Here is a 17082-nt window from a genome sequence, read left to right on the forward strand (position 1 = left end):
GTGGGCACTCGGGAGCAGGGCTGCAGGGAGGACACCCTCAGTGAGAAGCCAAGCCACGGCTGTGGGTGACACACTCGAGAGCAGGGACAGCCCTCGTCGTCTCTGCATTGGCTTTCCTGGTTGATTGTCTGAAGGGGTTCGTCTTGCAAAAGACCTCCCTCGTTCTGTCTCTTATTTTCTCCTGTGAAAACAACCCCGTTGCTTTACACAGCAGACAAATCACACATGCTTGTGCCTTTTGCCCAGGCATTAAAAAAACCCTGGCCTGTGTGCCAATCACGGGCTTTTGATTGCATGATTGATTATCAGCCTCCAAATTGAATCCATGAGGATTCGAGCCCAGCTTTATGACCAGAATTCCAAAAATATATTCACAAAGGAGTGACATTTAAAGATGTTTCCATGACCCTCTGATGTTTCAGCCAGTAGAGGGATTGCTTATACAATAACATTCCTTCCTAATGCGTTCAACCTGCTGTTGTTGGGATCAAGTGTTGCAGCTTAAGATACAAGAGAAATCAAAACTGAAAATGTACTCACATTTAATGTGGATGGACTTCAGTGCTGTTTTACTCTCTACAGAGCCTGGGCTTTGACTTCCAAAGCAGATGGATAAATTATTCACTTTTCATACCATCGCAGTACGAAATAGTCATTTCATAGACTCTTTTCTATCTATCATATTATGACCTTTGCTAATTTTTTTTTAATCTGTGGAGGAAGGTCTTCATTAACATTGATCTGCTACTTCATCTAAGTGCTGCTACTTCTGAGAGCTCTGATGAGGCTAGCAGGCTTAATGTTAGTAAATGTGATCCAGCTGGGATGAGGCTGGCAGTGGGTTTGGAGTTTGGCGCGTCTCACACCAGGGGTTTAACAGTGTTGGGAATGCTGAGACCAGCAGAACCAGGAGGAACTCAAGGGATTAACATTTCTTCACACTGAAAAAAATAAAAAGGAGGTCTCCTTTCAATTTCCCCAATTGTCATATGCCTAATGCAGACTGGAATTGTCCTGGGTGGAACCTCAGTGAGTCTACGGCTCTGGCACGCCTGGAGGGCTCCAGATCAGCTGGATCCTTCAGCAATAAATTGCAGGAGTGGTGGGTTTGCAAGCCTGATATCAGCAGGACCTTGGGCAATATTGATGAGGTGCGGGGATGCTGTATGTTGAAATATTGGAGGTGACACTAATAATCTGGAAATGCTGAGGATTTCATTGGCACTTCTTAGAGAGTTGTCAGACTGTCAGGAGAGCGGCAGGAGTCTTTGAACAGGCTTGCCTTGACGTTGGATCAGGCCCTTAGTCTGAGGCAGCTCCAAGGTCTGAAGGTTTTCATTAGTGAGAACTATTATTTTTCAAAATCTTTTCAAAGTCTTCTCTCCCTGTAGGGCTGGAAACAGCATTGGCATGGAGCTAAACTGGTGGCAGCTTTTACCCTCATGCATTCTCATTTGAGGAATTCCCTGGTTGATCAAAACACTGAAAGCAGCCAAATGCTGCAGTTTCTCAGCCCTTTTTTTCTCAACACACATGACTTTGCGAAGTCAGACAAGTAACCTCCTATTTTCTCTCTCTACTGGATACCAAATAGTATCTCACAAGGGAAATCACTTTATTATTTCTAGAATAGGCTTTCTTAATAAGTGTTGGAGAAGATTATCAACTTTAGACTCTGGAGACTAAATTTCTTCCTTGTTCCCCCAAATTTAAGGATGCTCCAATAGTTTAGACTACAGGCCTTCAATTTAGAAGACCTGACTTTGGTTCCACTCTGTGTGACAGTGGACAGAATACCTAAGTCAGGATCCCTAAAGGCACCAAAGTGCCTAATTTCCATTGAAATAATTGGAAATGTGTTGCCTGCGTACCTCTGAGAGCATGGCTTGCGGTCCTCCCACGCCTCAGTTTCCCATCCGTAGTTTGGCAGTTGTAGTATTTCACCCAGGACTGTGTGAGGGTAATACGTGAGGTATGGCGAGGTCTTTAGACCATCTGAAGATCCAGAAGAGAGCTTCAGCCTCAGACTGCCCAGCCCAATTCTTGCTTTGTCCACTCAGACGGAGGAGGAAGAGCCCTGGCCCTGCGGACGCTGGATTAACCAGCTCATTGAGTCGGGCACACTAACCTGCTGTGAGCCTCCTCTGCTAGCTGGCCTCGGCTCGGCTTTCAGCCTCGGTGCAGGTACGACGTGGCAACAGCAGCGTAGCTGCCCCAGCGAGGACCTCAGCCTGCGCTGATTGACGTGGGTTGTTTTGGCAGCCCATGCCAACCAGTCTCACGCTGCCGTGGCTGCGTGGGGTCCACACCGTCCCCTGGGGCATCTCCGTCTTGGGCAGCCTTCTGCTTCCTGAGCCATCTCACCTCCCCCCAGGCTAATTCCCCCAAATAACCCAGATCTGAGCATCAGGAAAGCCCAGGTGTCTGAAATAGGGAGCCACAGCAGCTACCTGGAAGAGACACCCAGCGTGAGGAATAGCAGCATCTGCCTTTTGTGTTTCGCTGGCAAGGGAGTGGATAAAAATACCACCATCTGTTTCTTTTTTAAAATGATAATTGATGAGTTATCCTTGACATTTCGAGTAAATATTTAACCAGAAAAAAGGGAAATAATTTTTAGCTTTTCAGGATACTGTTTAAAGCCAACAGTTTTTGAAAGACCTGGTGCCTGTGCACTGAGCGCTGCGGTTTGCTAAACCTGTTGGCTCTGGGGCAGGAGAGGGTTGGTGCAGGCTTGGCTGAGGTCCCAGCTAAGGCCATGCGTGTCAGGCATGTGGATGTGTCCATGGGGACCTCTGCCGGGAGCACCATGCCCGGGAGGGGGAGAGAGGAGGAGAACTTGGATCCTCTCCAGGCAAAAAAACTCCAACTGCGCTTCAGGTGGTGCAGTCAGACTTGGGGCGAAACGGGAGAGATGGTGAGAAAACTCCCATGGCAAAAGAGAGAACCAGGGGGAAACAAGAAGGTGGGGAACTTTGTGGCACTTCTGAGTGCCAAGCGTTCAAAGGAGTCACCAGCCAGTACGCAGAAGCACACAGGTGCTTCCCTCCCTCTGACTTTAACAGCAGACAGCTATTTCTGCCTTGGGAAAGCACAGTTTCTATGGCATCAGTACAAATTGATTTACAGCGCTGGTGAAATGCTTAATTCCAGTTGACATCAAGAGGAGGGAGGCATGCAACCTCTTCAGATGCCTTTCTCGGTCCCCCAGCTCTCCACCTTCAGGTCTGTGAGCCTGAATACCTTGCTCATCTTGCCCAGCATGGTGAGATGGCTTCTCTAAATCACACAAGCCTTGTCCTTTCATTGTAGCGTGTCCTTGAGAGTATAGTAGTATAGTACAGTTTCTCTTTTTTTTTTTTTTTTGACCTGCTTCCATCATGATGTCCACGTTATTCTTCCTCAACCTTCCCATATGATCTAATCCTCTGTTACGAAATTCTGTATGGTACCAGTGAGAGGGGATCTACAGAAGTAAGGTTAGATGCCTGTGGTCCTGCTGGTGAAGTTTCACCTGGAGGACACCACTGGTTCAGTAGCTGGGGTTGTACAGTGGGTATAAAGCGGACACTGTGATGGTGCTGAGGGGTAGCTCTGGTCTCTGTACGTAGCAGCACTATAAGGACACATACAGGGCTTTTCTTACAATGAAGGTGTTGAAACACTGGAAGGGGTTGCCCAGAGAGGTGGTATATGCACCATCCCTGGGAACATTCAAGGTCAGACTGGATGGGGCTCTGAGCAACCTGATCTAGTTGAAGATGTCCCTGCTTATTGCAGGGGGGTTGGACTAGATGACCTTTAAAGGTTCCTTCTAATCCAAACCATTCTGTGATTCTATAATCACTACAGATGTGCAGGCAGCTGTGTAAGAGTGGCTGCTCCATTTCACAGACTGAGACAGGGAAATCAAGAGCCTTGCCTAAATCTACACAGGAATGGACACTGGGAGGCCCTCTCTTTGCAGTCCTGGACAGGCTACGGGCATAAAGGTGTGTGTTTGTGGATGGCCCAAACCAAGAGGCTGGATTCCATGGAAGGTGTGATCAAGGCTGGAAACCTAGAGAGCTTTTTGGACTGAATGATAGGAAAAGGAAAATGCCAAGGCTTGACTGTATTCTAGTGAATGGTAAATAGAGGATGCTGATCAGCAAATGGATCAAGATTAGGTAGTAAGTTAGATAAAAACTGTCATTCCAAGTTTGAAAAATATGGGACTAGCCTATATAGCTTCCTTTCCTAGGTCCTTCTCTAGTGACTTTTCTGGCCTAGCCCCTCATATGTGGTCTCCTCCTCTTCTTTTATGCAAAGCTGCATGTGTAGGCAGAGACCCCTTTCCCTCAAACACCTCTATAATCTCACAGGTCAATCTTCCGGAACTACTTCTTCCATCGTGATTTTTGAGTTATTTGCCATTCTAAAAAATGCCCTCGTGCTGTTTTCTCCACATCTTCTACCTTGATAGGAGGCAGAACTGGGCAAGAACAGGACTAACATAGCTTTTGTGCTTACTTGCCCCCACAGAGTCATTAGTCGAGCCCAAGGACTGAAGCTGGTGGTGGAGACTCTCATGTCTTCCCTGAAGCCCATTGGGAACATCGTGGTCATCTGCTGTGCCTTTTTCATAATCTTTGGGATCCTGGGAGTTCAGGTGAGTCCCCTGTAAGCCTCAGCACCTAACCCAAAAGCATAACGAGCTCCAGATGGCCCCACATCTGCGTATCTGTACCAATCGGCACACTATAAGCCTTTCTGAAACCGAACCAACGGGCTCTTTGGCCTTCTTGGGGAACGCTCCTTGCTCCTAGCGAGGAGGAAGCAGATTCCCATTATTGGTCTCAGTAACAATTACAACCTAACAACAGTGGCCCAGCAACACGCATCCCTAGCTGTAGGTGAAGGAGCAATGGTTAGAACCAGTTAGTGGGGTTGGTTTTGCCCCTCTCCAGTTCCATCGAGGTCCTGCGCCCAGCTCTAGAAATGTGCGTTGGTTTTGAATCCATAACTTTGCCATCGTTAACAGCCTGACCCATGACTCAGACCCAAGGGATTATGCAGCTCTTGGTCCCCACCCCAGCAGCCCAGTGTGGCCTCTCTAGAGCTCACAAGACACGTTTATTCCTGACTTCCAAGTCTTGGCTATGTGTCATTTGACATGTTGAACTTTCTTGAAGCTTCCCTATTGCATGCAGTGATACAAAAGCCAACATGATGACCCCCTCAAAGGCACAGAATGGGTTTTATGCATCCTTTCCCCACCACAAGGACTTCTGCTCTGCTTGCATTGGGACGTAAATCAAGATATTTCTCCGCTTTCTTCCCGCAGCCACTCCACAGACAGGTCAGGCCTGAGGCCTGACATGTACCACCAGAAAAACTCTGCTCAGGGAAACTGTTAAATCCCATTCCTGTTCCATCTGGGAGATAACATGGCGACATCGCCCCTCCACCTTTCTTCTAGGCATAAACCAATGGGGAAATAGAAACTCTCAAAGCTGAAATTGTTGGTTTGTAAACTCCAGAGAGACCTTGACCTGGAGATTCGTTCAGATTGTGACAGTTTGTATAACTGAAAGCTTGCAGAAATAGAGATTTCTGAGTCTGCTTCCTGCCAGCTCTGCTGGCAATATCCTCAGTCTCAGGAGTGCAGGAACCTCAGGGGAAAGTGGCAGAGTTTCCAATGCAATTGGTATCTCATTACCTGGGAAGTAGAGATTGTTTCATATAAATATTCTGACATAACACTTATTCCTTTCTGAAGTTTATCTGATCTGTCACAGCCAGCTTTGGAAAGCAGCTCTGTCTGGCTTTGTTTTGGAAAGGTGTCTTATGTAATATTTTATACTAATACACTGTTTAAATAATAAATACAGCATTGAAAATAAACAGAGAAGAAAATCATGCCATCCATAACCACCTCAGCAGCTAGATTGGCTTAGCGTTACAGTACAACAACATCCATCCATTATACTAAACAGATTCATAAAACTAAGCACATCCCATAAAACAGTATAAAACCTGGACACAGGAAAATTTATGCCAAACAACAAAACTTGCAGTATGCTTTTTGAATTTCCTCCCTGCTAATTGTGATTGCTTTCCCTAGTGACTTGCAGTTTTACATTAAATTGTCATGACTATTGATGTGCTTAAGTGGTAGATACAAGCAAGACTGATCCTGTATTCAGGATGCAAAATTCTCAGTTAATATTTATGTCTAATTAGGTGTAAGATGAGGGCTATAGCTATTTTCTATAAAAAGATGATCTCTCAAAGTTACAGTTGGTTTTCCCAAGTAAATATAAGCTGGGGATCAAAGTCGAGGTTTTTAATGCTATTAAAATCCAGATGTCCACGTTTCTAATGGTGTTTCCTCTTAGCAAGACTTTTTTTGTTGTAGAGCTTGCCGACATGTGAATAGTCATTGATAAGACACAAGAAATAGATAGATAAAACAAGTACAGTAGGAAACACTGGGTCTTCCACTTTTGGAAGTGCTAAAATCTGAAGCACTGACAGGAATCAGCATTTTCGCAAATTGGTCTTTGTATTTCCAAACCCCGTTAGTAGCTATGTTACTGCTCCCATCTGAGTGGCATTACAGTCCAGCTCCTGCAGAATTTACGTTTATAGACAATATATTAAAAACAGTTGTTTACCTTCCTGCTTAATTAAAACTTTTCTCTGTGAAGGCTATATCTCCCCAGTCTGCCTTACCCACGGATAGTGTTTCTCCATGGAAAGATCAGGGAATACTTCTCTTCTTGCATCCAGAAGTTTTATGACTGCGCTGAGTGTGGATTAATTTTGCATGCCTAGAGAACGCCCTTCTGCTGTTGATTTCTGAAGGAAACCCACGGAGTAATGCGTGGGTTTATCTTGTTTGCTAGTATTTCTACTGATATTTGTCTAGAACGACAGATCAAAACCTGTCAGCATCTTTTCTCTGTATACCCAGGTGGTGGTTTAAGGAGCCTGCGGAGCAGGCTGCCATTTCCCCCCAAAACAGTAATGTCAATAGCTTCTGTCAGCAAATAAAACCAGATTTGTTGGATGTCTCCCGGGCTTTGATACCATCCATCCTGCTAGCATCAATCACCCTGTCTGAAGCGGTAATCATCCCCTGCCACTCTGCTCTGTGCGCAGGAAGCACCAGGTCTAGAATTAAGCATGTGGAAGCTCGTGTTCCTTGTGTAGGTGTAAATCAAGAGCTGACTCCCCAGGAGCTGTGTCTCTCCTGGCTTACACCAAAGGAAATAAGCTCAGGATCAGGTACCCAGCACCAGCTGGGCTTGGCTCCTTAAGCTCTGCACGAGGAATGTTTTCAGAGACCCCTGCACAGACTGCAGAGCCTAGCGATGGCTGGAGAACAGCATTCGGGACCAGAGACCAGAGCTGGACTGACAGCAGTCTTGATTCAGCAAGAGCCCGACGTCACTCGCGGCAGCTCGGCTCCTCTCTGACGTGTCCCCCTGTGACCTGTAAGAGCAGAGCTTAGTCCATTGCTGTGCTTCTTCAGTGCCACTTTTCTCTGCTGACAGAGGGCCCCTGTTACTCTGAATTTGTCGGGGACTCTTGAAACCAGCATCATTAACTGGGCTGAGAGTCGCCAGAGACATTCCACGTGTGGTGAGAAGCCATTAGCTGGTCGGGGCTATTAGTTGGGGCTACACTTGAGCTGGCGACCCAGAGGCAAAGGCCTTTAGGCCAGTCTCAGATCACTGAACCAGACAACCTAATGCACGAGGTGGGCGTCCTAAACGATGTGAAATCACGCGTTTGCTCATTAGGTGCATATTATACAGGCTGCTCGCACTTAATAACCTGCATGAATGAGGCCATTTCCCTTAACTTCTCTGGTCGGCGTGGGCTGTGCAGAGTACCCCAGGAGAAATGCCCGTCATCTGCAGAGAAATCCTGCAGGCTGAACCCTTACAGTTCCTCTCTTCTTTGCATGTTTTGCAGCTTTTCAAAGGCAAGTTTTTTGTCTGCCAGGGGGAGGACACCAGAAACATCACAAATAAATCGGATTGTACAGAAGCAAGCTACAAATGGGTCCGGCACAAGTATAATTTTGATAATCTCGGCCAGGTATTAATAGAATGGTAATCTGCTTCTTTGCTCCTTTACCTCCTTGACTTAAAACCTGTGCATTATTATCCCATGGGATTTTCTTACAGGGCACACTACCAGTCGCAGTAAATATTCAGTTCACATACACAGCTTTCTGTCTCTGTAAATCCCAAAGGTAGTGTTTCCAAGCAGGCATACACTTCTTTTCGGTACAGAACAAGCACATGTGGCTTCGTGGAGTACTTAATTGCTTCACTGCTACATAACAAACCAAATATATCTTGCAGAAGGGCTTGTCTAATAGAGCCGGACACTTTCAACCACCTCTGCAGCACAGCCCTATTTTAGCAGCATGGTAAGGACTAATTAGTCGGGAGCAGCAGAGACCTGGAGGGTGGAAATGAAGCTGCTTTTGTCTTCGGCCTTGTGGTTTTCAAATTAGCGCTCACTGCTGAACCAGGCGCTGGCATTGATAGGGTTTTGCTGCCAGGAGAAACCTTGGGCATCGAAGTGTCCCATTATCAGACAGGTAATGGTGATCCTCAGACAGGAAAGGGCAAAGAGGAGTAAAATGTTACAAGGAAAAGAGCTTTAGTGCAACTATGTCTAACTTTTTTTCCATGTATTTCTAGGCCCTGATGTCTCTCTTTGTTCTGGCCTCCAAGGACGGGTGGGTGGATATCATGTACGACGGCTTAGATGCTGTGGGAGTTGACCAGCAGGTACGTGCTCTAGCAGAGCTGTAAGAAATGAGTTGTCAAAGGTCACACGTTTTGGCTCTTGTTTTGCAAAGCACTGCTGGCTTCCACAGTCAAATGGGGTTATGGGGTTAGGATTGATGGAGGCGTTTAATCCAAGTCCTGGGGCGTGACGAGGAGTCCAGTGAAAAGTCTGGATTTGGACCTAGCCTTTTCCCTACAGATTTTGCAACACGACTGGTGTAACTGGCATTAGGAGAACCGCACCTATTGAAGAATGGTTTGACTTTTTCAGCAATTTGGACATTTCAGGAGGAAAAAAGTGCTTTGTGTAGGTACAGGTTTTCAGTGAGGGACTTACAATAGCTGCAAAGGATGCTACTGTCCTGCTGTTGGCAGAACAGAGGTGGTTCTTCTGTCCTCAACGTGCTTTGTGTTTTGGGAGCATTCAGTTTAAATATCTCAGAGGGCTCTACTTTTCAGGAAGAGCAGAGCGCGCTGAGCTGCCTCAAAGGGGCACCCATGGGTTTTGTGGATGGGGCAGCTGCATCAGTTTGCTCCCATTTTTTTGAGGTTCAGTTGACATTTGCCTTCCTCCATTTCGCAGCCAGTCATGAACTACAACCCATGGATGCTCCTCTACTTCATCTCCTTCCTGCTGATCGTGGCCTTCTTCGTCCTCAACATGTTCGTGGGGGTAGTGGTGGAGAATTTCCACAAGTGTCGGCAGCACCAGGAGGAGGAAGAAGCCAAGAGGCGGGAGGAGAAGAGGCTTCGCCGGCTGGAGAAAAAGAGAAGGAGTAAGGAGAAACAGATGGCTGGTCGGTAGTCTTTCCACATCTTTCTGAGTCCTGCTTGACCTTCCACACGACCCCTCCTACCTCCCCTCCCTGCCTCGCGTCTGGTGATCATTCTTCTCCCCAAAGCATGTCCAGCTATAAAATTTGCATGAAGGAAATAGTGTTGTTTTAGGCTGAGCAAGAAGCCATGGAAGCCTTTTTAATGGCTGCATGATTTGCAATGACCTTTCCATTGGAGGTTATTTAAATTAAAATATAATAATAATCAGACCTGGAGCTTCTTGGATAGCAGAGCTCAGTGTTACACAAATAGTGACAACTGCAAAGATCAGCAGTGCCGGATGGCATCATAAATCTTCTGAGTCATGAGCACTGTTGCCGATAACTGGATTCACTATTTGGCTTATTACAGCCTTGTAATGCCACAGTGATGTTACCTGTCCCATTTATCACGCAGGTTTATTTATTGGCACAGTAGCACCACTGCTATTCAAGAGTGTAATAAAATAATGGAGCCATCTCATTCTAGTAATGCTTAAAAACTCCTTAGAGAAACATATCAATGCATTTGCTTGAGAAATACAGATTAGAAAAAAAAAAAAGCAGTTGAGGAGAGTAACTAACCAGACAAAATAGCACTGATGCAAATTGAACCAAACTCCAAACTGGATGTGCAAGCTTGCAGCCCTGCCTAGAGAAGGCTTTACAGATGAAAGGAGGCTAGACCTCCCCTGCTCTGCCAAAAGTCTCCAACCTGACATTTGTCTTTTAGTCTTTTTTTCTTTTAATTTGGTTGAATAAGTAAGAAATATGTCAGCCAGAGGCCACAGGTCGGAGGTACTCTTCTTCTCGCATGCTCTCTCTTCTGACCTTTCTCCGTTGCCCTTCGTGTCCATGGCCTCACGCTTTCCCTCCCTGGTCAGTCCGCCTGCTGCTCTCTCTGTGTCCCCTTTCACATCTCTTCTCTATCTTTGACAGACTTCAGTACTGTTTAAGAGGCTGTCTGATCAGGCGCTTGTTCCGAAAGCTGGTAATATTAAGTCTGTTTTACTTTTTTTAATGGTCTAAGAGGTGTTTAATAGCTGTGACGGGCTTCATCGTGCAACCACGTACCGCAACCGTGTCTCAGCCTCTCTCAGTTCAGCACTTACCCAGCACTTTCCTTTGGTCGCATCTTTAAGCCCCGTGAGCTTCACAGGTTTTGTAACCAATAGGATGTATCACACCAGCCTCTGGACATCAACCTTTGGTTTATGCCAAGAGCCTGGCTTTCGCAATGGTCAGTGGAAAGATGGAGGCTTCCCTCAAGAGCAGTGGAGGACACGTTAGACTATTCTCAGTTAAGCGGGATACAGATGAAAAGATTTTTTTTGTTTTGTTTTTCACACTGAGGAAATGCCTAGAAAGCTCTTTTGGTCAGTCCAAGTTCCCAAACACAGTTTCAGGCTGATGAGTTAGAAAATGTTTTTAAAGGCTGGATAGAAAGATCCCTATTTAAAGTTGCAGTTTTGGAAAGCAGACATTTCTGTAGAAGAAAAATAGATGTTTAGTTATTATTGATGACCTTATTTATAATGCTAGAGGAACTAGATGCAGAAAAGACGTAAGTCTGGGCAATTTCCCAGCGGGAAGGAATCACAAACCATCCTTGGAGATGTAGTTATTCATTCAGTCCTATGAAATGCCTAATTAAAGAGGCAATAAACAGCTATTTTACTGAGGATCAAATATTGCTGAGTATTCAATCGCCATAAAAACCTTTCAAGAGCAAAGTATGAAGCCCTCCAAATCGCTTCAGAACAGTTTTCCCAATTTGCGTTCAGTGAAACGTTGGCTTTAATTGACCGTGTCCAGCTTTGCCCTCGGAGGCAACAGATGTCGTTGCTTAGCTTCGTTCTGCATGGTGGGAACTTGCAGATGATACCAAAGCTAGGGCTTTGATTATGCCAGCAACTGCATGGGGGTTCTTTTCAGCTGGGCTTCCTGAGCGTCCCCAGATGCCCAAACCAACCTATGGATGTCAGACGTGGACAGATGTAGACATCTAACTGGCTGCACAGTCATTTCTGATTGTAGACTCTTCAAATGCATTTACCCAATCGGACATCTGAAAACCAGAGAAGCATGTGAGATCCCAGCTCCGCGAGATGTAGGTAGATGCAGGAGCGGTCACCGTAAGGTGCGCTGGCCCAGCAGGATTTGTACAATGTTTGTCCTTCAGAAATGTCGTCGTCATCATCGTCAAGCGAGGGGGTTCTCGGGGATCTCTTGGGCTTCCACCTGTGTACGTGGGAGAAGCACAAGAACCCGTCCTTTTTCGCAACGAGCCCGTGTACCTGAGCCCACCCTCCAAGAGGCACAAGGAGAGGATCCCGCAAGGAAACATCCCCAGTAGAGGCAATGGAGAGCCTGAGAGCCATAGGGACCTCTGAAGGGGAAGGGAATTCTTGCCGTGTGTCCTGCCGGGTGATTAATGCCATTTCGTTCTTTTAGATCTAATGCTGGATGATGTATTAATGGAGAGCTCAGCCAGTGCAGTGCAAGGTACTGGGAAGTCGGCACGTCTCGTCCCACTTGAATGGCAGTGCTGTGTCACTAACGGCTGGCCACCGCTGCTGTGAGGCATCCCACTAAACCGTGTGTGTGGTGCAAAGCTCGTTTGCTTACTTCATGGCACACGCATATCATTCTGAACGGCAGGTCTGCAGACCTGGCTCAGGACTGACACTTGCAAACCCTTAATTTACCCCTTGATCATGTTATGTTCTTCAGTATTATTTTTTTCTGGTTTTCATTAAGACACTGTCAGACTTTTCATGGCTTTTTTTTTTTTCTCCTTTTTTTTTTGGTTTTTGTTTTTTTCTTAGAGAATAATGACTGGACTGTGAAATGGGTCCTTTATTGTTTACTCTAGCTTTCTAACCACTAACTTAGGAGTCTCTGAATAATTTGCAGGAGTGTCTCTGGAAGGCAGGCAGTCTCACTTCAGGAGGTTATTTCATTATTTCTCCAGCCCTTGGTCATTGCTGCACAAAGGCTGTGCTTCAGGGAAGCAGAGTATTTTGTCAGCAAGGTAAAATTCAGCATAGTGCAAAGCCTCAGTGCTTTAATAGAGAGATCAACCGCACACCAACCCTCAGCGTGGACATGGGGTTTAGCCGTTGTGCTGCCCAGCTTGTAAATTCTTCGTATTGATTGAGAGTCGCTCGATCCATGAGGCATCTTGCGAATTAAAAGAAATAAAGATGTCACCTCAAAGCCTTTCCAGGTCCTGGTGGGGACAGAGCAGCTGAGCTGAACGCTGCTGGGGGTTTGACCTGGCCACCCCAACCCGGGCTCACTCACGTCTCCCTTTCCCGTGCCCCCTCACCAGGACGATGCTCAGGGCTGCAAATGTGTCCCTTGCTCTTTTTATTTTTAGGAGAAGCTTTGATCTGGCAAGCGATTTGTTTAATTCATAACTTAAGAATGTTAGCCTGAATAATTAAAGAGGTGCCAACATAGAAACAAATATAGCTGTAATTTTTGACAAAAATAATATGCTAGGAATATTGTGCCATTAAAACTCTCACCTGTGAACAAGCTCCCACCGCTTGAGATGGGAGCAGGGCTCCATCCACCTCTCTCATATTGCAGGGAGTTTTGATTAAATAAAAATTGCAAGGTGAGGGCTTTCGGCTTTCACTGCAGAGGATAACTCAGGGACACCAAGATTCCTACCTTCTATTTCTAAGGCCTTGTTGGAAGTTATCACAACATGCTTTAATAAATCCTGAATCTCCTTCCCGTTGCCATTCCTGGTATTTTTATTTCTTTGCCTTCGTTCTTGCTCTTCTTGGTAGGCCTCCTGTCCTCTCCTGCGAAACGAGGGCAGCACGAGGGGGGTGTTGTCACTGGGTTTGGGGGTCTGATTATTTTTTCTTCTTTTTATTTGGTTGTGATTCCTCTCCTGGTCCTACAGAGCTACATCAAGGCTGGTTTATTTTATTTTATTTTTAAGGCACTGAACTCATTCCAAACCCCTCCGTTATCCCGCGCAGGCTCAGAAAGACTCTTAGTTTGCCTTTTAAAAGTGTGCGATTGTCAGGTCTGTGCTTTGTGTTTCCTTTTGTTGTCTTTTCTTTGAATCCAGCGGTAGCGAATGTGCCACGCTGCTCTTCAGGCACCAGCGTGAGGGAATAGAAGGATTTTCTTTCTGAACCTGGCTGTGGGGGATATGAGGGAATCAGTCCCGGGTGCTGTAGATGAACCTCCTGTGGTTCAATGAGAAATCTGGAGTTGTGACCCCAAAACTTCCACACATCTCTGCACTTACAGAGGGCTTCTTTTCTCTTTCTGTGAAGATAAGATGGAGTATTGTGTGTGTGTGCGGCTGCCTGGTGCTTACTGAGATATTGTAATTTTATTTTTTCCTTTTTTTTTTTTTTTTTTTGAGTCTACATTCTATCATAACTGGAATCTTCTCAGTGGAAATAATTTATCATTTTCCATTTTGCTTTTTTTTTTTTAATAAATCCATTCAGTACAATAAAAGCCAAGTAAAACGCTGTGTTTAAATTAAAAAAGTTCCTTCAGTGCAAACTATTTTTTAACCTAATAATATTCTTGAAACAGTTTGTAAATCCAGCTGCGTCACGGGCTCATTGCTCACTGGTTTGCCGCTGTCCTCCAGATACACTCAGACCTGCAAAGTAGTTAATTCCCTTATTATAGGAGAAGGAAGAAACTGGAGGAGACAGTAATGGAATTGTCCCACTCTCATGAATTCCAATTTCCCTTGCCCACGCATCTCCGGCTTGAAAGCCACCTCAGGGAAAGTGGCAATTTCTGTCTTGACAGGGCTATATTTGGAGGCAGCCACTATTTGGAGATATTTCGGAGCTGCGTGCCCAGCCCCATTCCCCCCAAGAAAATGCAGTTATTGGGAAGAGAGTGGCCCCGGCCCCATCTCCCGCGGTGCCGGCAGGGACCTGGGCGCTGGCGGTGGCACTGCCCGGCAGAAAACAGGGCTGCCTCCAGCGCCGCTTCGCTGCTCACTCGTGCCGTTTCGCCGGTCACGTCCTGGAGCTGTCAGATGAACAGCAACGCCGGGCTTAATGCCCAAACCTGGGCTGTGATCACCGAACCCGAAGGGCACCTGGCCTGGGAGAAGTTAGAGTGGGATTAGGAATGGGAAATGTTTATTCTGCAACAGCAAGGGTCATCGCCTTTCCAAATGGGCAGGAGAGGACGGCGATGAGTTTGGGTACCCCAAAACCCAGGACACAGGCTGGGGCCGCCGTGCCCTGCCTCCCAGCCCTCGTCAAGGGGATCGATTATAATCCCACACGGTGATGCCGAGAGGAGTACAGAATGTCTGCTTGGGAAAAAACTTGAGCTGAGAGCCCATAAAAATGATAAGCTAAAGCCGAGTCCCCCCCCCGCCAGGCACCCGCTCCCCTGGCCAGCGTGGTCCGCTTTGACCACCATGGCCCAGGATGAACAGGCAGGTGGGATTCTCCCAAACCAGCTCGCAACCAGCTGCAAAATCTCCTTCCTAGCTGGGTTAGGAAGGGATTGCTTGGGATCCACTGTCCGAGCTGATTTTCTCCTGTGTAATGATATCTAAACGTGAGCCACTTCTCCCTCTGTCCCGGCCTCCAGCCACGGTGAAGCAGCTTGGTTTACACCCTGTTCACCACCCTGATGTCTCGTAGTGGGCTTTTGCTGTATTTCCCCACCTTCTTGCATTTTCATTCTGCCAATTCTTCTTTTGTTCATTTGCTCTCCTCCTCTTTTCTTTAACGCCATGTGTGCCGGGAAGCCAAGTTAACCTTTCCAGTAATAACCGAGACTAACCCAGAGCTCTTGTTGTTCTTGACACAGTGTATTGTAACAGTACAGTAATGTGGTGTTGTGTTAGTTGTGAAGTTCACCACCTGGAGTTTAACAGATGTCTGTATTTCCCAAGATGTTGGTATTGTTTAGATCTTTACTGCAATAATTAGAAATGATACTGTGTGATAGGGGGCACGGGCTTTGCACCTGGATTATTATATATGGGCGATACCCAAATTCTCTGCAGAACTGCACAGGTCGGGTTAAATAAATGGTATTTATAAAACAGTGAGAAAATGGTTTATCTGTTCAGAAAGTTCCCTGCCCACCTAGACGCAGTAGGTATTTATCTATAGTCCTCAGACAGCATGCTAGCTTGTGTGTGGTTCATCTCGCGGTACTACCTGTATTGCACTAACACGCATGGCCGGCATGCGGAGACCGGTGGAGCGCGTGGTGGCGTGATTCATAAACAGGGTTGACAAATCCCCTCTTAACAAAGTTAATGGGGAAGGATGAAACATTTACTAATGGTAATTTGCTAAGGCTGCGAGGGCATCTGCGAGAGCAGCATCCAGAGACGTTTGGCTGTGGAAACCTGGGGGCATGTGCTGGGAAAGGTGAAAAGGAGCTTTGGGGGTTGGGAGAGGGGGGTGTGAAGGGCGAGAAGCCTTTGCAGATGTATGAACAATTAGCAACCCTGCTTATAAGGTCATGCACGGTCTAATCCAGGTGCAGGAGCCCTGCACAGGAGATATTTTACAACCTCTCTCTAAATCCTCTCTCTGTTCTAACGGCGTCGGTGCTATTCTGTAGGATTTGGAATTACCCGTCAATCAAAGCTAAGAAAAAATTTGAATTCCAGTGTAATTATTCACAAGTAAATCCATTGCGAGAAAAGGCAGAAACATTGACGTTTTTCTTTTTGAATGTGAATTATACATAAATGTAGAAGAAGTGATCCAATTACGATGGTGTTTCTTTCTGAGATGATAAGTTGGTTCATAAAAATAGGTCCTATTCCTCACCTAATTGTATTCAAACATTTTAGTTAATTTGCTACTCATAATTTAGCATAATGTGATGGAGATATCTTGACTTTATGGAGATTTATGCAGATTTTGAGTTATCTGACAAAGTCTTAGGAGTGAGTCAGCAGCTACCAGTCTGCTTTTTTGTAAGCACTCAATAGGTTCAGCATGAAAATTCATTTCATAGACCTTTTCATCGATATCGTGCTTTAGCAGTCAGGTACAGATCACCTAAAGCACACTGAAGATCAGAAAGTGAATATTAATATTGCCTTTCATTTGATGACACTGAAGCAGAATTTTGGGCGTTCCAAACCCCTACAGAATAAAACTGCTGAGTGATTTGTCTCTCTGGTCCCTGGGCTGTAAGGGAAAGGTCTGTCTCTATGGAAAAAACAAAACTTCTCTGATTTTTCAGGATCCTGTTATGAAGTAGGGAGCACGTGAAACCATTAAATCTATGGGTTTGATTGCAATGTCATTGGCTATTGACAAAGTGAATTCTATTTCCAGGCAAAATTTAATCTTCTAAAATTAGTTTTCCCCGAGGGCAACCCAAACCTGTGCTTCGTGGCTCCATTCTGCCCAACTTTTTGCTCGGAATAATGTATCAAACTGTACATTTGCTCAACAGCACTAAATATCAAGCCATGTAATTCTTAC

General features: G+C 45.9%; 1 protein-coding gene across 21 annotated transcripts in view; it reads left to right on the plus strand.

Moving 5' to 3' along the window:
- CACNA1G (calcium voltage-gated channel subunit alpha1 G) overlaps nt 1–17082 on the plus strand; it is a 151758-nt gene that overhangs the window by 108081 nt on the left and 26595 nt on the right. For 11 of the 21 annotated variants that reach the window (XR_003923343.2, XR_003923342.1, XM_030013969.2 and 8 more), the window contains 5 exons: nt 4525–4651; nt 7966–8091; nt 8706–8795; nt 9379–9592; nt 12065–12115. Coding sequence is in view for 19 of the 21 variants with exons in the window: in XM_030013969.2 (XP_029869829.1) it covers nt 4525–4651; nt 7966–8091; nt 8706–8795; nt 9379–9592; nt 12065–12115 (608 nt within the window). In the remaining 2 variants the exon portion in view is untranslated. The remainder of the gene's footprint in view (nt 1–4524; nt 4652–7965; nt 8092–8705; nt 8796–9378; nt 9593–12064; nt 12116–17082) is intronic. The other 10 variants (XM_030013950.1, XM_030013953.1, XM_041123600.1 and 7 more) reach the window with 3 other exon arrangements.

The sequence above is a fragment of the Aquila chrysaetos genome, chromosome 5, assembly GCF_900496995.4.
Source record: "Aquila chrysaetos chrysaetos chromosome 5, bAquChr1.4, whole genome shotgun sequence".
Classification (NCBI taxonomy): Eukaryota; Metazoa; Chordata; class Aves; order Accipitriformes; family Accipitridae; genus Aquila; species Aquila chrysaetos.